Here is a 25,300-nt window from a genome sequence, read left to right on the forward strand (position 1 = left end):
ATCCGCCCAACTCAGAAAAAGGGAAGAAACTAACCAAAGCTGTGGCAGCTTTCATCGCCAAGGACCTACGGCCTTACTCAGTTGTGGACAACGCCGGGTTTCGCTACCTTGTGAAGACACTAGAGCCAAGTTATAAGATCCCATCACGCAGTCACTTTACAGAAAACGTTATACCTGCACTCTACCTCGACACCAAAGCTCAGGTACTTGCGTCAATGAACCAAGTCAGTCGAGTCGCAATAACGTGTGATTCATGGACTTCAGTCACAACGGAGTCCTATGTTACAATAACAGCACATTACGTTACTAAGGACTGGCAGGTCTTGTCACATGTGTTGCAAACAAGAGCCATTTATGAGTCTCACACAGGTGCTCATCTGGCAGAGCTACTGTCTCATGTCGTGGAAGAATGGCAGCTGTCTGATAAATCTGTAGTGCTTGTGACCGACAACGCGGCGAACATGATAGTTGCAGCTCAAGTTGGTAAATTTCCTCATGTTAAATGTTTTGCCCATACACTCAATCTTGCATGTCAGAGGGCACTGAAAGGGGCCACGCTCTCCAGGCTTCTCGCCAGAGTGCGACGAATATCCACATTCTTCCATCGCAGCACTAGAGCAAGCCACTGTCTAAAAGAGAAACAGAAATGTCTGGGCCTGAAGAATCATAAGCTAATAACTGATGTGCCAACAAGATGGAACAGCGCATATGACATGGTCGAGAGGTTCTTAGAACAACAACCCGCAGTTTGTGCCAACTTGCTGTCTCCAGAAGTCAGAAAAGGAGAGTCTGATCTCTGCACTCTCAATGAAACAGATGTGTCAAATGCAGAGGACGCTGTGAGTGCATTAAAGCCAATGAAGGATGCAACCTTGCTGATGTCAGAAGAGCGCAACCCAACAGTGTCTCTCATTGCCCCTCTAAATGCACAACTGCTCCAGAGCATGACAGACACCATGGGAGACACAGCCATGACCCATGAGATCAAGAATGCCATCAAAACAGATCTCCTGAAGAGGTACAGCAGTGAGGCAGAGAAGAAGATCCTTCATACAGCCTCTGCACTGGATCCTCGCTTTAAAGGACTGCCTTTTATTCTCACAGAGGAGGAGAGATCGGAGATATACAGAGGAGTGACTGAGGAGGCTGCATCTTTGGAGGTAATTGGAATTTCATCATGTTTCCTGCCAGACAGCTAGAAGCTCAGCTACATTGTGTTGAGTAATAACATGCCCTGATTCACTGATGCGGTGTGGGAAGTGGAACTGTATGGTATGGATTACCATGCAGTTTCCCACACCTCATCAATGAATCACACTCTTATGCCCCATACACACGTGCAGATTATCTGCAGACTTTTGTCTGCAGATTTACCTTTTCTATGTAGTGCAAGGGCCTGCCGGATTGCATACAAATTGAAAGTGTTTAGGTTTGACCTCATATTATATGGTTTTGGTAAGTCTGCAGACAAAAGTCTGCAGATAATCTGCACGTGTGTATGGGGCATTAGTCAGTTCAGCTCTTCTTATACTATTATCTTTTGTTCAAACACACAGATTACATCTAATAGAAGGACAAATGTGGATGAAGTGCCTAGGGAAAAAGCAACTGTGGAAGAAGAAACAACACCCATTGAGGACAGCCATTCTCCTCCCAAAAAAAAGGCCACAACATCGCTGCTCATGACTTTGCTGGGGCAGTCTTTCACTGATGGTGCAATAGAACCTAAGACCCCCTATGCCAAGGCAGAAGACGAAATGGAAAAATATTGTAAAGCCCCACCTCTGCCTCTCACTGAGGACCCTTTAAAATGGTCGCGTGAGCATGAGGTCATATTCCCCTTCCTCTCTCAGCTGTCAAAGCACTACTTGTGTATCCCAGGTACAAGTGTATCTGCAGAGCGGGTTTTCTCTACTGCAGGAGATGTTAGAACAGCGAAAAAAAGCAGTCTTAAACCTGAGCATGTGGATCATCTAGTGTTCTTACAGAAAAACCTACATGCTCCCAAATGCTAAGCACTGAAATAAATACTAATTCATGTTTTTAATGAATTAGTAATTACTAATTCAGTCTGCCGCCAGTCACCAGTCAGTCACATCACCAGTCTTGTTTTATAGCTTTATAGCACTGATGGTTTGTTTTTGAAGATTGTCCTGTCCAATGTGTCCATTTCCAATCCATAATCCGTTCCGTTGCTTCACACTAAAAGTGTCTAGGCAAGTAGGCAGGGGTTCATTTAACCCTCAACCAAATAAATAATATTAAAGTGTATTTTCTTCTAGACAACTGACTGACACCAAGCCAGCCACGGTGCAGCATTATAGGAAGGAAAATCATTGAGAGAAATAACTTGTACATTTGAAGCTTAACCTCGAGTAAATCTTATCTTATTGGATCACAAATAAATACACCAATTGTGGATTCTTGTGTAATATACTATATTTGTGAGTTTGTGAATGTGACCCCCATAGGATTTCCTCAAGGTTAAGCTTCAGTTTACAATTTATTCTCTCAAGGATTTTCCTTCCTCTAATGGTGGCTTGTTGGCTAGCTTGGCTTCAGTTACAGATGTAATCGACATGGTAGAGTGCTGCTCAGTGCAGTGCAGGTAAAGTTTTCTTTCTGTAACATGACTGACTGACTGTCGTGACAACTCAAGAGCTTATAACGCAGCTCTAGCATTAACTCAACACACACACACACATAGTGTGTGTGTGTGTTGAGTTGATGCTGAGGCTGCGTATAAGCTTTTGAGTTGTCACGAGTCACGACACACACACACTGTGTTTAGTTGACTGGCAATGGCAGGGGCAAACACAATCGCAGTGAACCTGGAACATTTTATATTTTTTACAGCTTTTCTGGCACTGGAGAGATGGAGAATGGCTTGTTTTCAAAAATGGTCCATTCACATAAGTGAATTGATAATTATTTAAGCTTAAGCTTATATTTGTATAACTCCCCTCTAGCAGCCATCAACTCACTTCACTTGAGTTGACTGGCAGTTGCAGGGGGAAACAAACATCACGGTGAACATGGAAGTTATGCAGCAGTGCACTATTGCCAGGTTCACCTTTGATATTTGCTACTAGTCAGGAAGTGCTCTGTTTTGTAGAGGACAGGTTATGGCACACACCTGGAATTTATTGCAACGCATGTCTGTCTGCTGGTCTGTTGTACTCTGTAGCAATAGCAAGTGTAGGGGGTTCCCTCAACCAAACAAATACTAAAGGTAAAAGTGTATCTAGACAACTGAAGGCAAGCCAGGCAGTCACGGTACAGGAAAGGACATCCTTGAAAGATTAAATCAATCATACATTGAAGCGTAAAACCTTGATTAAATCTTTACTGGATCACAAATACACACAAACCTGACCTAACCTATATGCCTTGAGTTGTACCAGTGTGCCAAACCAATGCCAAACCTTTCTTCAGTTCTCATGATTCTGATGCAGACAATCGTGTTGTGTGTTTTTTTGTGATCCCATGAAGATTTACTCAAGGTTTAAGCTTCAGTTGATGATTTACTCTGTCAAGGGTTTTCCTTCCTCTAATGGTGGCTTTGGCTTGGCTTCAGTTGGGTTTAATCGTGGTAGAGACAGAGACTGTCTGCAGGACAGATAACGTTTTTTGTAAAGTAAGTGATATAAAAGTGACATAAGTGAATTGATAAGCTTAAAGCTTATATTTGTAACTCCCCTCTAGCAGCCAATCCATCAATTCACTTGAGTTGACTGGCAGTTGCAGAGGGAAACAAACATCACGGTGAACATGGAAGTTATGCAGCAGTGCACTATTGCCAGGTTCACCCTTGATGTTTGCTACTAGTCAGGAAGTGCTCTGTTTTGTAGAGGACAGGTTATGGCACACCTGGAATTTATTGCAATGCATATTCACATAAAAGGATTTATATATAATGTTTTGTAGGAATTTATGATGACCATTTTCACAAGAATATTAGCTTGGCTGGCTGGCTTCTTCTATCTTGACTTGCCTTTAAAGTACAACTATAGGCCAAACTTTATCCAAAATCCAAAAAGTTTTGCCTTTAGTTGTACTTTAAATGGTGGTAGGCCTGGCTTATATTAATATTTTCTTTTATGAAGCAGTAAACTGCACTACTACAGTTTTTTACTAATTTTACTGTTACTTCTAGTAAAATACTAGTGTTGTTGTCTGTCTCTGCTATGCTGTTTGCATTTTTAGACCTTCCTATATGTTCGCAGTGCAAGTGCACTAAAGTATGCAGGGCTTGCAGGCCATGACAGGGTCCAGGAAAGTGTCCTTTGAAGCAAATTAAAATAAAAAGGATTCTTTTATTTGTGACTGCTTGATTGTTTGTTTTTTTTTTATAAAGTTTTGAAAACCATTGGGCAGTGGGCTGGGCATGGGCATTGGGCAGTAATCGTGATGCATCGCGGAATCGAATCGCGACCCTAATAATCGTAATCGCATCGAATCGCGAGGTAAGTGAAGATGCGCAGCCCTACGGTCCGGTTACGACAGTTGTGCAGTCTGTTTAATTGTGAGATAACAGAGTTGGCCCAAACTGTACAGTTCTTTCAGTAATCGAATAGGCTTGGTCAGACACATCCCTGAGCACAAAGGAGTAACCCGGAACTTGTGGACCCTGATGCAAAAGTTGACCTGGCCCCTCTAACTATCACCCACTGCTTCCACCGCACACCAAGATACTCCTGTTGGGCTTGTATGTAAGAGAACACTCAGGCCTGGGCTGAACGGACCCTCTGACTTCTAAATTTGCAAACAAGCCCACAGCTTTCACTCGGCAGCCAAGAGTGAGGCTTATCTGCCCCCACCTTGTATGCACGGTTATGCATAGCTGCATCGGGCTGGGCGGAGGGGCTGCACAAAGAATAAGCAGCTGGGGGAAAAGTCTTGCCCTGTCACCAGAGATGTATAGTAACTAAGTAGAACTACTTCACTACTGTACTTAATTACTGAAAGGCGGTATCTGTACTTTCCTAGAGTAGAATTCTTTTCTACTACTTCCACTTTTACTTCACTACATTTTTTCGATGATTTCAATACTTCTACTTCAATATTTTTTTTTGTGCTGCATAGTTACTCGTTACTATTATAAAAATTACCACTGCCAGAACAGTAGATGGCAGGTTTCATGAAGCTCAAAACGTGTATTATCAGTGCATACGAAAATAAATGCTACTGTATGTATAAATAAAAGCTGCATTTGAAATAATAAAAAACAATATGATGTTCAAACTTTTGACTTCTTTCTTTAATAACTACATAACAGTACTTTTACTTTCAGTACTTGAGTAGCAATTTTTTTTTCAAAACTACTGGTACTTTTACTTTCAGTACTGAGTAGCAAAATTTTTAAAAAAACTACTTGCAATACTTAAGTAAAAAAAATGTTGAATACTTTAGTACTTCTACTCAAGTCACTTTTTGATCGAGCACTTGTACTTTTACTCAAGTATGGGTTTCGAGTACTTTATACAACTCTGCCTGACACCCTGCGTAGGTAAACCCAGAAACTCAGAGGGCCTGGGTCCTCTGAGTTTACCAAATTACATACGCAGGGTGACTAGACAAATGCTTTTCCCCAGGGACACAGCGTAAAACAGGGGCAGGCAACTTTTGAGAGGTTGAGATCTACCTGAACAACATGAGAGATCAAAAATGACTGGGATTCGGTGCCCCATTTTTTGTTTTAAGAAATTACCTAGCAAGGCATAACTAAATAGTAAAGGAAATTTAGAAAAATCTAACAAAACAAATGTCACTGTAAAAAAATGGATTTTTGTAAAATCTTACCGTAAAATCCTTTTCTCTTAGATCATTGACAGACGTAGTCCTCGGTGATACACCACCTTCGGGTTATGTTGCCTCCACAGGAGCAGGACTAGACAGGAAATTAAAAAGCTCTGGCCACACCCTAGGGGCAGTCCCAGAGGGTATATCCTCTCTCTCTCTGCCTCAGCAAATCAGTTATGTGAAAAAGCAGTCTTTAGAGATTTTAACCCAACCCAACTCAAAAAACAGAGGGGCGGGGACTACGTCTGTCAATGAGCTAAGAGAAAAGGATTTTACGGTAAGATTTTACAAAAATCCATTTTTCTCTAGCGCTCATTGACAGACGTAGTCCTCGGTGATACACCACCTTCGGGACGTCCCAGAGCAGTATCACAAATGAGGGGTGGGAAAATGAAATCAAATCCCAATCTAGAAGGCCCAACCGGTGCCAACTAGAAGTTTACAATGCTCATCCTTAATGATGAGACTCAACAAAAAAGAGAAAAATTTTTTTTTTTTTTTTTTTTTTTCAAACAGAAAAAAACCCTCGAGGTAGACCACCGGTCTCCTCAAATTGCGGCCTGCAAAACCTTGCGGCCAAATGAGGCATCCGCCGATGCCGTCACATCAATTTTATAGAATTTTGTAAAGGTATGTACCGACGACCAGGTGGCTGCCTTACATACCTGGACCACTGACGCCTGATGGCGAAAGGCCCAGGAAGTACTGAGCGCTCGAGTGGAGTGCGCCCTAACAGGGAACGGAGGACTCTGACCCTTAATAGAATAAGCCCGTACCACCGTTTGTCTAATCCATTTGGCAATGGTCGCGGCAGATGCAGGCAAACCCTTTCTGGGGCCATCCGTGATCACAAAAAGTGAATCCGTCTTACGGAATGATTCCGTAGCTTTCAGGTATACCCTGATTGCCCGAACCACATCTAAGGAATGCAACGCATGTTCCCGATGATGCTTGGGCTGAGGACACATGGAAGGTAGTACAATATCTTCATTCAGATGAAAATCTGAAACCACCTTAGGAAGAAAAGATGGCTTAGGATGAAGTACTACCTTATCCCTATGAATCACTAGGTATGGGGACTGGCATGATAATGCAGCCAGTTCTGACACCCTGCGAGCAGAAGTAATAGCCACCAAGAAGGCCACCTTCTGGGATAAAGTAAGCAAGGGAATCTCCCTGATGTTTTCAAAGGGAGGTTTCTGTAGAACCGACAAAACCAAATTAAGATCCCAGGGCGGTAAGGGCGCGCGGACTGGAGGAGCCAGGTGCTGCACCCCCTGGATGAAATTCCGCACCAAGGACTTGGTATCTAAAGGTTTCTGAAAGAAGATTGCTAATGCTGAAACTTGACCCTTGATGGTGCTCAAGGCTAGCTTCTGCTCAACCCCTTTTTGCAAAAAAGCCAATATTCGAGTCACCGAATAGGTACGTGGAGGAAATCCTAAAGATTCGCACCACGCAATATAAGTCTTCCATGCGTGATAATAGACCTTGCTGGAAGTCGCTTTCCTTGCTTTAATAAGGGTAGGAATGACTGAAGTAGACAAACCTCTGTCCTTCAGTACTTGGGTCTCAATGGCCAGGCCATTAAACCCAGCGACTGTAAAGCATGATGGTAAATTGGTCCTTGAGACCACAGACACTCCCTGAGACGAAGTTCCCACGGAACGTCTGCGACTAGCATGTCCAAGTCGGCCAGGCCGGCTTGAGGAGGCCAGCCTAGAATTTCTAGGACCACTGGCGCTGATAGAATCTGAACCAGGCGTCCCTAGAGGTATCTGGCCCCGACCATCCGAGAAAGTCTGGTCGTTTTCTGTTCCCACACATTTATCAGATACCTGATTGTTATCAGGAAGGGTGATCTTTTCTGGTTGCACCTCAGGGACCGAAGTCACCCGACTAGAGGCTACTTGGCCTATCTGGTCAACCAGATCCGATTCCTGTGAGGTATAGGGACTAATCTTAGGAAAAGGTAAAGGAAAAGATCTATTCAGGGAACGGTAACTACCGCTTCCTGTAGTACTTAAATGTTGGAAGGGAAGAATCGCACCGGTAGTAGTGGTTGAAGCTCGATCTAATGTCCTGAATACCGGTGAAAATGTCCCCCCACCCTGAAACCGGGTGGGGGCGCACCTTCAGGCTGTGTACTCCTTTGCTTCGGGTTTGGCTGGGTTGGTCCTCTGCTTGTCTGACCAGCCCTTCTTGAACCCTCCTGGAGGAGTCTTGCCTTTCCCGCTAGTACCAGCCGGGCGCCCTTTATGGGCGGTAAAGAAAGGTCCTCGCTTGTTGCGAGGTCCCTTAGCTTTAGCAGCCTGTGGCAAAAAAGTGCTCTTGCCCCCAGTGGCATCCTTAATGATTTCATCTAGGTTGGCCCCAAATAGACGATTCCCCTGAAAAGGGAGATTTGTCAAGGTCTTTTTGGAACCTAGGTCAGCTGACCAGCATTTTAACCACAGCACACGTCTGAGGATCACCGCTGACATAGATGCATGCCCTAATAAGGGAGTAGTGTCCAAGGCTGCGTCACAGATAAACTGTAGCCCTTGTATAATCTGTTCCATCAAATCAGATGTCTCCTGGGGAATATCTTTTTCCCTAAGGTCTTGGCGTACCATTTTCGCCCATTCCGTAAGTGTCTGGGAAACTAGACCAATAACAATTACTGGTCTAAAAGCTGACCCTATCAGAGAGAAGATGGTGCGGGACTCTGCTTCCATCTTTCGATCCACCGGATCCTTAAAGGACGAAGTGTCCTCCACTGGGATAACCGTGGCTTTATTCAGCCTGGAAATAGGTGGATCCACCACTGGTGGTACCGTCCTTTTCTTAATGATGGATTCCTCAAACGGATAGCGTCTAGCAATACGCTTGGAAATAGTAAAGGTACGTTTAGAATGCTCCCATTCTCCTTTAATCTGATTACCGAAACATTTGGGTACAGGAAAAACCTTCACCGTTTTGATGGGCTTATTAGTACCAAAAGGAATCTCTGTTTCAGTTGCCTCTGCCGGTAAAGCCTCAAGTTTTAAGGTTTCTTGCACTGCCACAACTAGTGCGTCCACCAATGCTTCTTCCTGAATTATAGCAGGAGAAGAAGCGTCCTCCTCACTGTCTGAGGGGGCTTTACCTGGGATAACAGCCCTTGCAGAGGAACCTGCAACTGCAGTGACCATCTCTGAATCTGAGTCAGAGGTGTCAGATAGTATAGGGGTAGGCGGGGGTCGCTTCCTTGACCCCCGTCCCTGACAGGCCGCCTCCACCCAAGCCACCATAGACACCAAAATTGCTGTAAATGACTCTACACTCTGTGCACCGGCGGGTCCCGTGGCCCCCTCGAGGGAAACAGGTGGGGGAATATGTGTGGCAGGGTCCATGATAATTCCAGTCACTTCCTGGATAATATAATTCAAAAATAAAAAACTTTTTTTTTTTTTTTCAGACCCCCAGCGCCACAAAAAGCCCCTTAGTGTTACCTGCTAGGGATCCCTATCGATCGAGAGAGAGAGAGAGATAGACCCCCAGGCTCACCACTTGATGCTCATAGTTTAACTGCAACAGGTTACAGCGCTGTCTTGACAAACAGGAAGTCTTTTGGCTGGCTGCCCAGGAAGAAAGGAGGCGGCTCCGCCCCTCTGCACGCCTTCCGGCGCCTCCCCTAGCTCCACGAGGTGTTTGGATCACCTCAAACATGGCCGCCCCCATGCTGGAGACACGAGGCTACGCCAAAATGGCGGCTCGTGCGATCCAGCAAAAAAAATGGCGGCGGCCTGTACTGAATAGCGGTGTGCTGCAGGGCACACAACACTCTCTCTGCATGGGGATTTGGCGTGGTTGGCGGTACCGGCCCTGGCGGACCGCATGGCCATTCGGGAGGCCTGCTATTAGCTGGAGATCTGATTAGGAAGGCAGTCTACATGTCCGTGGCTTCTGACTGGTAGGTAGCTTATTCTTATCACCGTAAGATTCCCAGAATGCCACAGATTACAATCTTTTTAACATGTATACAATTAGATTGTTAGCTCCCAAACCAAGCCTCCTGGCTTTTTGCACATAAAATCACACTCAAAGTAGGAGGATCTGTGTCATTTATAGGATAGAGAGGGACTCTATCTTACCATACAGAGAGGGGCCCGCGTTCACCACAAGACCCGTCAGGGGAAAAGGGGGAACATACTACTCACCATACCGGAACCAGGCGGGCACCAACTCCTGACAGTACCCCTCTCCACCGGGGCGGGAGGGCTGTCGACCGATATGGACGCCGTGACTCATGGTCTTTGGCGTTTCAGCGAGACGTTTAACTCGCGGGGTCAGTCCTTTAATGGGACTTTGTCGCGGCCGACCCAGCGCGGAGCTATGGCCTGCACGCGCTCGTAGGCCCGTCGCCCAGTTCAGCTTTCTTGCTTGAAGATCTCACAGGAACACTGGAGAAAAAAAGCTGTCTAAAAAATCCTTTAAGAAAAAATTCTTGCCAGGACCTAAGATCCCAGCAAGGTATCTAGGTCCTTACTCCTAACTAGACAGAAAATAACTGATTTGCTGAGGCAGAGAGAGAGAGGATATACCCTCTGGGACTGCCCCTAGGGTGTGGCCAGAGCTTTTTAATTTCCTGTCTAGTCCTGCTCCTGTGGAGGCAACATAACCCGAAGGTGGTGTATCACCGAGGACTACGTCTGTCAATGAGCGCTAGAGAAATATAAATTTAGCCTACCTTAAAAGTGGACAATGTCAGTCAGTAGAGCAGGGGACAGTGTTTGAGGGGCAGTGGAGGGTGTCAGTAGTTTATTTTTTTTTTTACCTTTTTTTTTTAGTAGCCTTGTAGGGGGAGCTTTGGTGAAATATCAGGGAACTAAAAATATCCCCAATGTCTCACTGTTGAGAAAGAGAAAGAAATTTGGGGACATAATCCTCAGTTTTCAACTCTGCAGCTGCACAGAATGTATGAAACTGAACAGTTTACTATGCTTCAGTTATGAATGAACAGTCAGTGATTAGTACCGGTGTGGAAGGGGGGGGGGGGCATTTGGTGGTTACCAGCGGAGCACACGGGGGGGGGGGGGGTGTCAAAGCGGCAAAAAAAAAAAAAAAACTGAATGCGGGCGGGAGGAAGAAGAGGAGAAGCAGGCTTTTACCTGTTGCAAGAGGAAAAGGATCGCTCCGTAAATGCTGCCCCTACTCCTGTCCAGGTTCTGCAGACCTAATGTTACAATGACACCACATTTATACGCACATAGGTGGTTGCAGCATCAAGCTGATCCTGCATCTGTCCCCTGCTGGCTCTACACTAAAAAACTGAATAATCAAGGACTGCTGATCACTCAGTTCTCAGGTCTGCTCAGAGCACAGCTTAGTTCAACTCAACACAGCTTTTTTAAGGTCAGCTTAGACAAAGTGTTCGCTCTTTCTCTATTTTCAGTGTGTGCAAAGCCATATGTAATAGTTTTTTTTTTTATTGATTGTTCTGAGGTTTATATGTGTCTGTAAGACTCTTGCTTGTGGCACAGCAATCAAAGGATATTTTGTAGATACAAGGCTGGCTGGGTTTTACTTAACCATGCCCCTTAAGCCTTTCCCATTGTTAACAATTTGGCCACACCCACTTTATGGTGTGGGGCACTACACGCACCGCAGGTTGATGCCATCATCGAGTGTCCCTCATGTATAAGCTCTAACGTTGGGAGGTATGTACCAGTCTTCCATTTCCTAACAGTATACCCTCACTCCTACCAGACACAGTGTGGAAGTTTTAGTTTGCTTCATCTGCCTGCTACCTGTAGCCATTGAGGGGAAGCGAGGAATGCAAGACCTGTTTTTGGTCTTTCTTTTTTCTGTAAGTTAAACACTCTAAGCACCAAAACCACTATAGCTTAATGGAGCACATTTAAAATGTATGCCATATGGGGGTGGGGGGGGGGATTGCACTGTGACAAGGAAGGGGGTGTGGATGGGTGCACAAAAATGCACCTATACCTGTGTAGACAAAAATGTTTGCACCAGCCATGGGTGGGTGAGCCCTTGCCATGTCAAGAGGTATGTACTTCACTATGCTTGTACCCCAGGCAGCGTACACAAAATAAAAAATTGCCATGAGAAAGAGGAAGACATTTTTGTATGCTAGTTTGTATCTTTACCTAAAAAACATACAAGCTAAAAACTTTGTTAAGTATACTCAATTTTCCTCTGAATCTATAAAACAGGATTGAGCTTAGGTGCCAACCCACCAACCTCGTACCTTAAAGTTTGCAAACTTACATTTTAAAATATACAGAACCATTCAAATTGAACTCCAGATGCATAAAAATAAATAGTTTTTATAATGTAGACCTGTACCATAGTATTGCATATTTTTAATATGATTTTTTCCCTTGGAAATGCCTTAAAATACTTTTCTCTGGTCTCACCCTTCAGTGCTCCATGATGATGTAGCTGATTAATGGCCAAATAAACATCTATTACAAGAGTCTCCATGTAGACTTGCAGTGCAGTAGGAGAGCGGCAGATGTTTGACCTGGTCTGTAGACTACAGAATGCAGGGGGCAGTGCAGGCAAAACTGCAGTGACTATTGCACGCATATGTCATATTAAGGGGCATATGTCATATTAAGGGGCCTGTGTCAAGGGGTTTATGTTTGTGTCAATGGCATCAGTTTACCATCAGTTTAGATAGTTCCTGAGATCATTCAGACTTCATTGACAGGAGCATTTAACTTGCAGTTTATCTGAATCAAGAGGGACTTGCATATTTTAAATGATTTGTATGGGAATGCAAACTGACTGACACGAACAAAAGCCCATTGACACATGCCCTTTGATATATTTGATAAATGCACAACTGCAATGCCAGAACAGTGAAAGTAAGAATGATGGAAGATGTTAGTATAATGTCTAACTGAATATTTTTTTTTTGTGATTTCCACTGGCAAATAAATCCCTTCTGCAATCCTATAGCTATTCCTTCATATTTAGGAAAACCCAATCACAGCAGAACTAATATTATTCTAAAATCCTAAAGCAAAGTATATGGACTAATCTACCGACAGTGTTTTCACTGAAAATGAAAGGTGTGTCCGTGAGCAAACGTAAAGCCTTTTCTGATCAAGTAAGGTGGAATCTGGAATATAGTCCACTTTTATGTGGCTTATATTTGATATCCTTGCTGTAGTCATTCAGCATGAATGTAAAAATGAATGTAAAAATACATATTTTGATATTTTATGTGAACTATTTGTTGTGGTTACCTTCGCTGGTCTTATTTTTTTTCGACTCTGAAAGGTCTTTATGGTAGGCCTCTGCACACTCTGGAATGATCCCCTTTAATACTGCCTTAGACGACTGCAGTGCTTGAAGAGTATGTGGTGCTTCATCTTTCTCCAGAGCCAGGTTAATTTCTGCCACACCAGCCGCCACTAAACATGTAAGACACAAATACATATTGTTATACAAGTCTGTAAGTTATCATATACTGCCAATATAGTCAAAATTAACAGAATACTATATCTAATTTAATAAAAGGATTAATCTGATCCTGAAAAACAACCCTGATCCTTTTTACATTTATTGTGAAAAAACTTGTGTGCTGCTATGTGAATGACTAAAGCTCCACTTAAACTAGCAGTGATCCACGTACAATAATCTATATACAGATCTGAATAAGCGCACTGTGTACACACAATTGATATTTACCATTAGATCCCACCTATTGTTATTCCAAACATTTTAGGAAATCAAAGCAAACATTTTACTGACTTATTAGACCGCATTCACACTGCAGTGGCACGACTTCGGGAGCGACCTGTGAAGTCCCGTGCACCGCGACTTCGGCACGACTTGCACGGACTTCATATAATGAATGACTATGCAAGTCGCTCCGAGGTCGCCCTGTAGTAGTACAGGACCCTTTTTCTAAGTCGGAGCAACTTGTGTCGCTCCTATTAGAACGGGTCCTGTAGCACTGCATGGACCGTGAGGGACCGCGACTTGTCAGGCTGACAAGTCGCCTGACAAGTCGCGGTAGTGTGTATGGAGCCTATCTATAAACTTCTGCATATTTATTTACGTTGAGGTTTTATGTGATAAGAAAGCAAGCATTGCTTTGCTAATATAATACAATTTTATAACCGTTCATTCTTCATTGCTGGAGTCACTTGTAACACTCCAGTTAATTTAAAGTTTAGGCAAACTAGCTTCCATTTACACGTACATATTCAGACAATTCTGAAGCTTTTCCCCCACACTTCTTATCTGTATTGCAAGTGTTTTTTTAAACATGATTTCAAGCTTCAGACATTTTTTTTATTCTGGCCAATAGAAAGCAGCAGCATCTGTGACATCACATGTTGCCACCTTCCTTGTATCTGCTAGACCAAATTTTAGGTGCAAAAACACAAACCCTTGTTTTGCGCATTTTCAGGTGCTCTTAAAGTAGTCAGTGTGTTTATATAGACACAATTCTGCCTACAAAAAAGCCCATGCACCTTTTCGCATGAGAAATGACACAGGTGTGAATGGGCACCATTGAAAAGAATATGATTCTTTATGTTGCGTGTGGTCGCACTTTTGGGAATGCGCTTTTGTCTGAATGAACCTGCTGACAATTAAGAAGCAGAAGTACCCCTGATGGGGGTCAATAATCCCTGTCAACAGATGAGCACTACAACAGAACCTGGCTGTCTGTTAGCATTGCTCATTTGCTTCTAGTGCGAGTGGAATAGGCATTTTCTACATTAAAGGACAAGTACAGCCAAAGCTCGTGTGGCTGTACTTCTCCTGTGAATACCAGGAGTGCAGTTCGTTCTGCACCCTTGACCCATTTTCAGCAGACAGCGGGCTGAAGCTCACTGTCAGCTGATGAAACATAGCAACCATTTGGTTGGGATCCACCCACATGCCTGGACTGGCACCTGGCTCAGCCTCTCTGTGACCTGCTGAGAGCCTGAACTAGCCACTCCTCCACAGCCTAAGGCTCCAGTGAGCACTGACTGACAGTCGCCAGCTCTCTGCTCAGGGAGCACCCAGCAATCAGCAGTTCACAGCCTTAGAGCTGGCGGCGGGACAGATGCCAAGTCTGAGGAGAAGAGGAGAGGTGCGCCTCTCCAGGTGAAGATAATCCTCCCTCTAATGACTGGGTGCAGGTCCAGTCTGAAGTCTGGGCAGGCATCCAAATTAACAAAGAAATGCTGACCGCACTCCAGCCCAAAGAGGATAAAATATTTTTTATTCCATACGATCCAAATGTATAATTGTGTCAAAACAAAACTATACAGACGAGCAACAGCAAAGGTTGGAATTAACTTTGCCTAATCATAACCAGATTGATGCTGCATCCATCTAGGTAAGTAGAATTCTTAAAAAAAATCCCATACTTCTCTTTTAAAGGTAGAAAAATATGTTTTACAACTTGCTGCTCCCCCCTAACACTTCCAAGAGTCCTCAATAGACCCAGTGCTCTTTTCACGGCTGCATCTCTTCTCTCCCTTCTACCCCTCTCTGACAGGGACTGAGGCAGCAGCAGGAGACATTGGCACATGCTGCTGTCAATCAAATCCTGCGAGGAAGGAGTAGGGTGCAGGTCCAGGCCACGCTATGCATGTCTCTATAGATGCCACAGCCCAACTTTGGAGTAAGCCCTGACCCCAGTTTACTATGGGGGAAGACACAAAAGAAAAGAAGCTGACAGTGCCACAGAAGAGGAGGTTTGGGACAGCTCCGTGCAATACCATTGCACAGAGCAATTAAGTATAGGATGCTTATTATTTTAACTATAAACGTATAGAAATGCTTTAAAGTGGTTGTAAACCACTGCATTTCTGTTTTTGCCTTACCTGCAGGGCAAAGGCATAATGTGCTACTATGCATTGCATACTAGCAAATTATGTGAAACCTACCTGAAAAGGAAGCGTTCCAGCGATGCAATGTCAATGTCATCACTGGAGAGGGCGTCCATCTATACCCGGAATTTCCTCCTAGTTTGCAGCTCCGTCTCTGTGACTGGCCGAAAACCGCGATGACATCACTCCCGCACATGCGCAGGAGCAGCCAGTCACAGGACACTGCTCTGAAGAAACGGCATGAGTGGCCGTTACTTCAAATCGCATGCGCCGGTGATGCATAGGACAGCAGATATCTCCTAAACGGTGCATGTTAAGGAGATATTTACACTACCTATAGGTAAGCCTTATTTACCTATAGGTAAAACTTAAAGATGGAAGTTTACTTCCTCTTTAAGTGTATGCCTGTACAAGGACTGTGTTTGCCCGCATAAACACAGTTGTGTATATGAGGTCTTCGAGACGCATGACACAAGACAGATTCTGGTGTGTGTGTGTATATTATATACACACACACATATATATATATATATATATATACACATACACAAAGTATGTACACAATTATCAAGTAGTATGTCAATGTTAAAACCTCTGCTAGATTTTTGTGCCATCTGTATAACATTGGGGAGATTTCTCTTTACCTCCCATCCTGTAGACACAACAAGTAAGAAGAATTCTCCCTGAAATGAGGAACTCCCCACACTTTGACAACTGTCTTTGGGACAAGTGTTGCTATTTGAAGATTTCTCCACTATTCCTCTTCTGGTGGCAACTCAAAATTCTGGATTTTTCCTTTTAGTCCCAGTGAAAATGGTCACCAGAAAAAAAAAGTGTGAATATCCCCTAAAAAGACATACACCGTAATAATAATAATCCGATTGGGGTTCTAATCTCTCCCCTAAAAGGTTTTGGCTTTTCATACACATTAAAAAGATGCATAGATTTAAAAGGATATTGCAATTACATCCTTATATATTCAAACGTGAAGTAGAGACAGATGGGCATTGTGGGAAGAGGGGTGATGCTGTACTGGACAAAACGTATCACAGCAGCTCCAAATCATTATGATGCTAAAACAGTATACTCAGAATTCATCAGCATTGATTTTACATACCTCTAAATGCTTCTTGCGTGTCCTGATTGGCATCAATGACTCCTTTCTGTATTTCATCTACCCATAGAGCGGCTGATTCATCCTTGGAATCCTGAAAAATAGGAAAGAGCACAAATTTTGATACACAAGAATGATACTATGACAGTAAATAATGGATCAGACCACAGTAAACCTATATTTAGTTGCTAATAGTAGGGGGAGAGCGTTCAAAACACTCATATGCTTCTCTCTGGTAGTTGTTTGACCACTTACAAAAAAATAAATTCCAACTCCATTTACTTGGGAGTAAAAGTTAAAATCATGTCAAGCTCTCACTTAAGGTGGGAATTGGGTTTTTAAGCAAATGAGATACTGGATTCATCCACCTGTCATGCCCACAATAACAGGGTCTCTCTCTCTCTTCCACTGGGACAATTTACATCATATTACATTATACAGAATGTAGAAGTCATCTGAAGATTCCACCTGCCACAGTAAGATGCTGTTGTAGGGTTTGTTTGGGTGTGATTGTAACCTGTACACTTGTCATGGGAAAAATATGGAGACTGCCCTTGCTGATCTCCTAAAAATTATAGAACAAGCATGCAATCAGGAACGCTGGAGAAGAGACAGAGTTCCTTATCTGCATATTGATCTGGGACAACTATGCTCTGTTACATGCAAGCCAGCCCCTGAGCAGGGTAGACTGATCACAGCTGACTAATGTTTTCAGTGCTTACACCAAATGCATTTGTTTTATCCAATGTGGTGTGTACTGCCAGAAGCAAATCAGGGTAGACATGAATTACGTGTCACCCTGCACTCAAACCAACAAGACTTCCAAGGGTTTACATCACATAGTGGCAAACTGTAGCCATGGGGGTGGGAGGAGGATCTATTACAGAGGTCATTAAGGCACAGTCTGCAGTCTAGAAGTCATCAGGATCATCACTAGTTATAGCACTAGTTATAGACTCCCTTTGTTTTATATCTGTAGTTAGATTCATTTGTTTAGCAGTGTCAGCAGTGTAGATTTCTTTTGGCCTACTACAGCCCAGCCTAATGCAGTCTTCCTGTGCCTGTTAAAAAGAAAATTCAGGTGTCTCCCCAGTTGAAGCCTAAAAACACTGCTGGAGTTTGTAGTTCTGTAAATAATTCTGTAAAATATTTCTTATTAGGGTATTAGAGTAATTGTGTGCAGGAGAACTAACAGTTGTATAATCAGATGAATTATCCTAAAACTTAGGCCTCGTGCACACAGGGCGTTTTGCAAACTCTCCTAGAAGCTTTTCCTCCTGGCAGCAGCATTTTGGCAGAAAAACAGTCTGATGCTTGTAAAAGTATTGAACGCTTTTAGGCGCATTTACAGGCGTCAAGCGCTTGGGCATTAATTGCATTGCCCAGAATAAATTTATTCTGGCCACTTAAACACTCAAGTGCTAGACACACTTAATGTTAACGCACGTTTAGATGCGTTTTGTAGCGTCAACCGTTTTTTCTGCCAAAATTCTGCTGCATCTGGACACACTGGCAGTAGGTTTTTTTCCTGCGTTTAAACGCCTCTGCCACTAAAGTCCTCTAAAAGCCTATGTGTGCATGGACATATAGGCTAAGACTCCCCTAGGAGCAGCTGAAAAATGTCCAATGTACATGAGGCCGTATTATTGCTACTAGTAAGGTAAAAGTTATTTCCCTGCACTAAATAAGATATACCTACCAAAGCCGCTACCAGTACCTGTGTGTATGCCCTAAAGTGCCATTTAAAACTATTCAGAGCACAATTATTGTCTGACAATAGGTTCTCCCAAAAAAAAAAAAAATTATATATATATATATATATATATATATATATATATATATATATATATATATATATATATATATAGCTTAAGTTAAATTAAGGTACTGCTGCTCACACTCAAGCAACTAATGTATGCAATAGTGCCATGCCGTACTGAATTCTTTTAAATATGTGCACAAGTATTAAAAACTGCAATAAAGAAACAAAAAATGTGACATTTGTTCATTAATTTTGCTTCGTTTGTGTCACATTTTTTTTTCTTTATTGCAGTTTATGATACTTGTGCACATACAGTATTTATAAGGGACATTATTATTCAGTACTGCATGGAACTATTGCGTATATTTTGGAATTATTTCCCTGCAATGCTGGTCTAAACTGACAATTTTTACTCAAAGCGCTGGTCCCTAGTAGTGTACTGACATTGCTGAGGGCTGTTCAGATTCATTTCCTTGAGTTAGCCCCTCCTTCATGTAAGGTGAACTTCACATTTGTCCAATGCCGGAACGCACGCACAAAAGACATGCATCCCTTTTGTAGGCACATGGCACCGCCATTAATATTTATATCACCCAATGTTTTCTTGCTATCATGCCCCAAAATGGATAACAAAGTACCATGAGTTCTAGTGCACTCCAATTAAAAAAAAATGATTTCCTACAACGCACAAAAAAGTGCATCCCTTTTGCAGGTGTGCGGCAGTGCCATGATTTCTTAATGGCACCCCAATGCAGCATGCTATCATGTGCAAAGATGCATCTTAATAAAATATCATAGGGAAGGAGTTACTAAAACTGGAGCGTGCAAAATCTTGCGTAGGTCTGCACAGAAACCAATCAGCTTCCAGGTTTTACTGTCAAAGCTTAATTGAACAAGATGAAGTTAGAAGATCGATCTCAAGGACCCCATAATGTGTAGCTGCACTCCTGATGAACCCCCCCCCCTCCCCAGCTCGCCATCCGGCGAGCTAATAGGTAAATAGCCTATGGAGCATTATTACAACCTCTGTACAATAAATAGTAGAATCTACTTTTATTATGCACACTTGACAATTTTGTATTACGCGGTTTATAGTGTGTGCATGCGTGTACATTTTTAGAAAAAAAGACTAGGCAGTTATTAAAATGTTATCCTCCACAATGTCAAATTTTATTATGGTTTATGTCTTTACATAGTGTGAAGAAACATCCTTTTTGTTTCAAAGCTTTTTAATAGTGGAATGAATGGAGAACCAGAGAATTGGGTATTTTTTTGCTGGCAGGCAGTAAAGTGTTGCTGGAGGCTTTCCAGAGCATGGAAAAAGCACTTATTATCCGGAAACAGCGGCATACCAAAGTTACCCAGAAACATGCAGAGACAAAATATTGTGCCGTATTTGTGATTTACGGTCACACATCACACAGAAAGACACTGCAAAAAGCTATTATCTGAAGTCTAAAAGAAAATGGGATTTTTGGGCTTACCGTAAAATCCATATCTCTGAGTTCATCGACTGATTGGTTATACTTCCTCCTCCAGGAGTAGGATTAGGCAGAACAAAACACACCTGGCTACGCCCATGGGCCATCCTCAGCTGGTAAATAACCCCCCTCTCTGCTCTAGGTAATCAGTTTAATAGCATCACTATTAGAAGTATCAGAACTCCATAGAGGGGTGGGTGCTGGGTCCGTCGAACTCAGAGAAATGGACTTTACGGTAAGTACAAACTAGGCTCACTAGGCAGCGGGATGCTGATCCATGGAAACGGTGGCACCGATTGCCCCCGGGCACCCGTAATCACTCCCCACTGAGAGATCACACCGGTCAGCTGTTGTAAACACAGCAGAACATTCTCTCTGAAATGATCACAGAGCGCCTGTGATCCTCCTATATAGGAACACAGGTCTCTGTGATCATTTCACAAGTCCCTACCCCCCCCCACAGTTAGAAAACTCCCCCTAACACAACTAACCCTTTAATCACCCCTAGGTTAACCCCTTCCCTGCCAGTGTCATTATTACAGTAACAGTGCATTCTTTTAGCACCGATTACTGTAGTAATGTCACTGGCCCCCCCAAAAGTGTAAAAAATGTCAGTTAGGGGTCCGAGCCGTCTGCCGCAATGTCGCAGTCCCACTAAAAATTGCAGAATTTTTGCCATTACTAGTAAAAAAAAAAAAAAAAGACATAAATCTTTCCCGTAGTTTGTAGACGCGATAACTTTTGTGCAAACCAATCAAAATATGCTTATTGTGAATTTTTTTTTACCAAAAATGTAGCAGAATACAAATTGGCATACAAGGATGAAAAAAATAGATTTTTACATTTTTTTTGGGAATGTTATATAGCAGAAAGTGAAATTTTTTTTTCTTCAGAATTGTCGCTCTCATTTTGTTTATAGCGAAAAAAATAAAAATCGCACAGGTGATCAAATACCACCAAAAGAAAGCTCTATTTGTGGGGGGGGGGGGGGGAAACATCAACTTTATTTAGGAACAGTGTCGCACGACCGCACAATTGTACGTTAAAGTAACACAGTGCTGAATAGCAAAAAATGGCCTGGTCATTAAGGGGGTAAATCCTTCCGGTCCAGAACTGGTTAAAGATAAAAAATACAGAGGTAAAAATACAGAGCTTTGGATTCTTACAGAACAAACTATAAAATGGTGCATGTATTTGAGAACTGATGCATATGAGGTTTACAACCACTTTAAAGAAAGCACCAGGTAAACTTTGACCTATATATTAAGGACATCGGAATGAGCCACCATTGTGCAATTCAATATTTACCCGCTTCCAATTTGCCAGTACTGTAACTCAGCCTTGCCTTTAGGGCTTTTGAGGTTAAACATTTCCAGTGTAAAATTTGATAGTGCGAGTATATGTGATTTAAGGAAAATTAAAAAGTTGTCATGCTGCTTTTTGCATTGCAAGTAATTAACAAAGCTAATCTGTAAATTGGTAAATCTCAACGGTCCGTGAATGAGCTCACTGATCAGTCATACAGAGGAACTCATAGCGAGGGGAATGCTACTGCAGCTTCAGGAAACAATGCCTGGATTTCATCATATACAAGTCACAGTGCATGTACATGCATGGATCTGTTCATTCTCACTGCTGAGAATGGAAGATGTATGATGTAATGTATACTTTGTATCTCAATACATATACCTGATATCTCAGCCAGTCATTAAAACAGAAGCTGTTAAAGTGAACCTGAATTCAAAAAGTTATTTTGCTTTAAAGGAAACATCTAGTGCCCTGGAAAATATACCCTTTGTCATGTTCCTTCTGAGAAATAGCAGTATACTGCCTTTGTCTGCAGCCTTATTGCTATATGCCTACAGTGCGAGAAGTGTCAGGAAAGCCAAAACTTTGTTTAGGATAGAGAAGGGAATATTTTCTTTTCTTCCCATGTCCCAGATATTTCACTTTCTGCTCCAAAGACACTTCTGGAAATAAGACCATTGTCACCAGAACTGGTTTACTTATTGGAAGATTTCCCCTCTACTCCTGTTAATGACTCAAACTCCTCAACCATTTTGGAATACCTATTACTTTCTGTACTGGAGGCAATAGTCGCCAAGAAAAAAAAATTGTTACACATTTAAAAAGTGTTGGTTTCACATACACTTTAAAGCAATGCTGCCTCTGACTGCTAGTCTCATGAGATTTGCAGTGAAATGTATTGAGGTCACTACTGCACTGCTCATTGTGATTCAAATAATGCAAAAAGACCCCCGGTCTGATGGAAAACTAATAATTCTAGATGTATAGATTGAGATTTGCCACACACAAAATATTCTTTCCATTAAAGAATTCAACACCTGGGGGCCTGAAAATGTTTTCCAAGTTTACCACCACTTTAAGCATAACAGCCAGGTAACTGGGGTTTTCAGATGGGGGGATAGTAATAGTAGCTCCCTGTATTTCTATCATAACAGCTCTTCAACAACGAAAGTGGTCGTGGAAACATGAGATTGGAGAAACGGTACATTGGTGGATGATTTTGTGCCTTTTCCAGGTCCTAACATTGAGTCGAATAAATGAATATTTAGTAGGCAAGTACTGCGACTTTTTGGTTTACACTTCAGCTGTAAGCAATGATTAAAAGCATTGAAAAGTTATTTACAAATTAAATACATTTTTTTTTTTTTTTTTTACATTTTGCACTTTTTTTGTGAAACATGTAAATATATGTTAATGGTGTAAAAATATTAGCAAACAAAAAAAAGTTTTAATTATTAATAGTTTATAAAAAATAGAAGTGAACAAAAAAACAAATCAGCAGGAAAATAATAATTAAATGGAGGAGAATAAGTAGTTAAATAAGGCTGATTAGGAGTAAATTAAGGCTTAATAAGGGGTTAAACAAAGGAACATTTTACTTGACAGGTTGCTTTAAACTGACTTCATCTGCAGATCAAAGTTCATTCCTTTGATCCGTAGATGAGAAACAAAAAAGAAAGAATGTTTCTTTTTATCTTAATGTTTCAGCAGCTGGGCAATGTTGTTGATAAAGATTGTTTGACACACCAAATTGTCAGACTTCTTTAACACTTCAGATGTCAACAGGGGAACCCACTGACCGCTCAATGAGTCATCAGTTGTTAAGGACACGGCAGTCCCACTCCTTAATCAATAATTACCATTTTTTTTTATTTAATTTTTTTTTACATTTCAGCTGTCAGTGCGGGAATCTCACTGACAGCTGAATGAACCGAGCCTGAATGTATCTGTGCAGTTGCATGAGTACCGACACTCACGCAAATGCTTAGTATCGGCACTGATTTTGGTATCTGTGCAACCCTAGTCTACAATACTGTTACCACTTGAGGACCTTAGCTCTAATATGTTTGCTGTTAAAATGTAGGAGGTCCAGCTTGAAGACACACCCACATTGCATTTCTATTATTAATATGCGTGACTTTTAATCTGCACATTATCAGTTAAAGGAACTTTACAAAATAACAAAAATTAACCTTAAATTACCCCTAATCAGCCATATTTAACTTCCTCCTCCCCTTTCAAATTTTTAGGTTGATTTTCTTTTTTTTACTTTTAATATTTAAAGATTTTTTTTTCCTTCATTTTTTGTAATTTTTTTTGTTTCCCCATTAAAAAAAAATAAAAATGCACAAAATTGAAAAATGAAGCACTTTCTGCTCGAAATGCTATGTAGACATTTACATTGCTTGTTTGGAAACGAAAGGAAAAGTGTGTGGTGGTCTTTATTACTGTCATTTTGCGTGCAATAAGCTAATTTATCTGGCAAGCCTGAACAGGTCATCACATCCTTCAATTGTCTGCAGCTATGTGATAACAGAAGTGTTCTTTTTTGGTTCTGGAAACTCCAGGATTTCAGTATAGTCAAAGAAAAGTACAGTACTCTCCAAGTAAAGTATACTTGTGATTTGTGACTCCGTTAAAGCTGGCCATTCATATTTAGATTTTATAAGTGCAGCCTGTAGGCTGAACGCAAAAAATCTGACATATTCCTCCATTCATGGTACGCAACGCAGATGGATGAATCTCACACTTTGGCTACTGTATTCCTATAGCAGGCCCTGTTAGCTATGAAAATCCCAATGTAGATACTACCAATGTTCGTCCAACAATTTTTCTGCCTACTGATGTTTCAAACGTGGGATGCCGGTGTTCTAAAATTTTGTCGGACTCATGAAAATTTTCGGACCTCGTCACTTCCGGCTGGTGCGGGCCCCGGTGCACATGCGCACAAGACATTTTCAAGGTCCGATGAAATTCTAAGACTTAGCGAACAGCTGATTGAGAGGAGGAGGGGCTGAGGTGGGACGCACACATCGCTATGGGAAAATTGCTGTCACAGGCGAACCAAAGGTGCTGGAGACCCCAAAATTGTATCGCAGGTTTAGGTTTCATCCCCGAAATTTGGGGTCTCGGGGATGAAAGGGCGCGGAGTAGTGACCCCGAGAACCGGGCCTTGGGGTCACTGCTCCGCGCCCTTTCATCCCCAAGACCCCAAATTTTTATCAGCTGTAAGGGAGCGTCTTGGCTACCTGTGATACAATTTTTGGGGTCTCCAGCACCTTTGGTTCGCCCGTAACAGCAATTTACCCATGGCGGTGTGTGTGTCCCAACTCAGCCCCTCCTCCTCTGTTCGCTAAGTCTTAGAATTTTCTCGGACCTTGAAAATGTCTTGTGCGCATGCGCAGCGGGGCTCGCATCAGCAGGAAGTGACGAGGTACGGAATTTTCATGGGTCCGACAAAAATTTAGAACACTGGGAGGGAGGCAACCAACAGGGCCACCCATGGTGCAAATTTTAGCCAGTTTATCAGGAACATGTATGGCCGTGAATGGACAGCTTAAGAAAATTTCCATAACAGATTACAATGGCCGAGATGTGAGATAAAATCATTGTTCTTGGTTACAATCTGAATCCTTAGAAAAACTAAATTTACAATGTCATTAAAAAGTAAAAGCAAATTCCTATTCACTTTGAATATCCAGTGGTGTGCAGATAACAAGCAAACCGAAATTTGCTTTTAACATGATCAAATAATTGAAGTGAATAGTCACACTAATTAGTGTGCGAAGATTAGCAACTCCTGTAGTGAATCGCCTTCAGCATGTGGGATAGAAAATTAAGGGAATTCCTCCCTTTGCGAACAAAATACAACAGTACATCAAGGATGTATTACACTCGAAAGGTGGTTATTATAGTACATCTGTTCATTAGAAATATGTTTTTTTGTTTTTTTTTCCTGTCAGTGTTTTTTCTTACATTTTTAAAATATAACAGGGAATATTTGTAG

The 25,300-nt window shown here is 42.1% G+C and overlaps 1 protein-coding gene across 2 annotated transcripts in view; it reads right to left on the reverse strand.

The window, feature by feature from the left end:
• The window catches only part of LOC309561249 (ras GTPase-activating-like protein IQGAP2), a 506,552-nt gene that overhangs the window by 127,128 nt on the left and 354,124 nt on the right, over positions 1–25,300 (reverse strand). For both annotated transcript variants that reach the window (XM_082265047.1, XM_082265046.1), the window contains 2 exons: positions 16,747–16,837; positions 13,041–13,208 (listed from right to left, as the gene is read on the reverse strand). In XM_082265047.1, coding sequence (XP_082121173.1) covers positions 13,041–13,208; positions 16,747–16,837 — 259 coding nt within the window. The remainder of the gene's footprint in view (positions 1–13,040; positions 13,209–16,746; positions 16,838–25,300) is intronic.

The sequence above is a fragment of the Pelophylax lessonae genome (genome assembly GCF_965119305.1).
Source record: "Pelophylax lessonae genome assembly, chromosome: 1".
In the NCBI taxonomy this organism is placed as follows: Eukaryota; Metazoa; Chordata; class Amphibia; order Anura; family Ranidae; genus Pelophylax; species Pelophylax lessonae.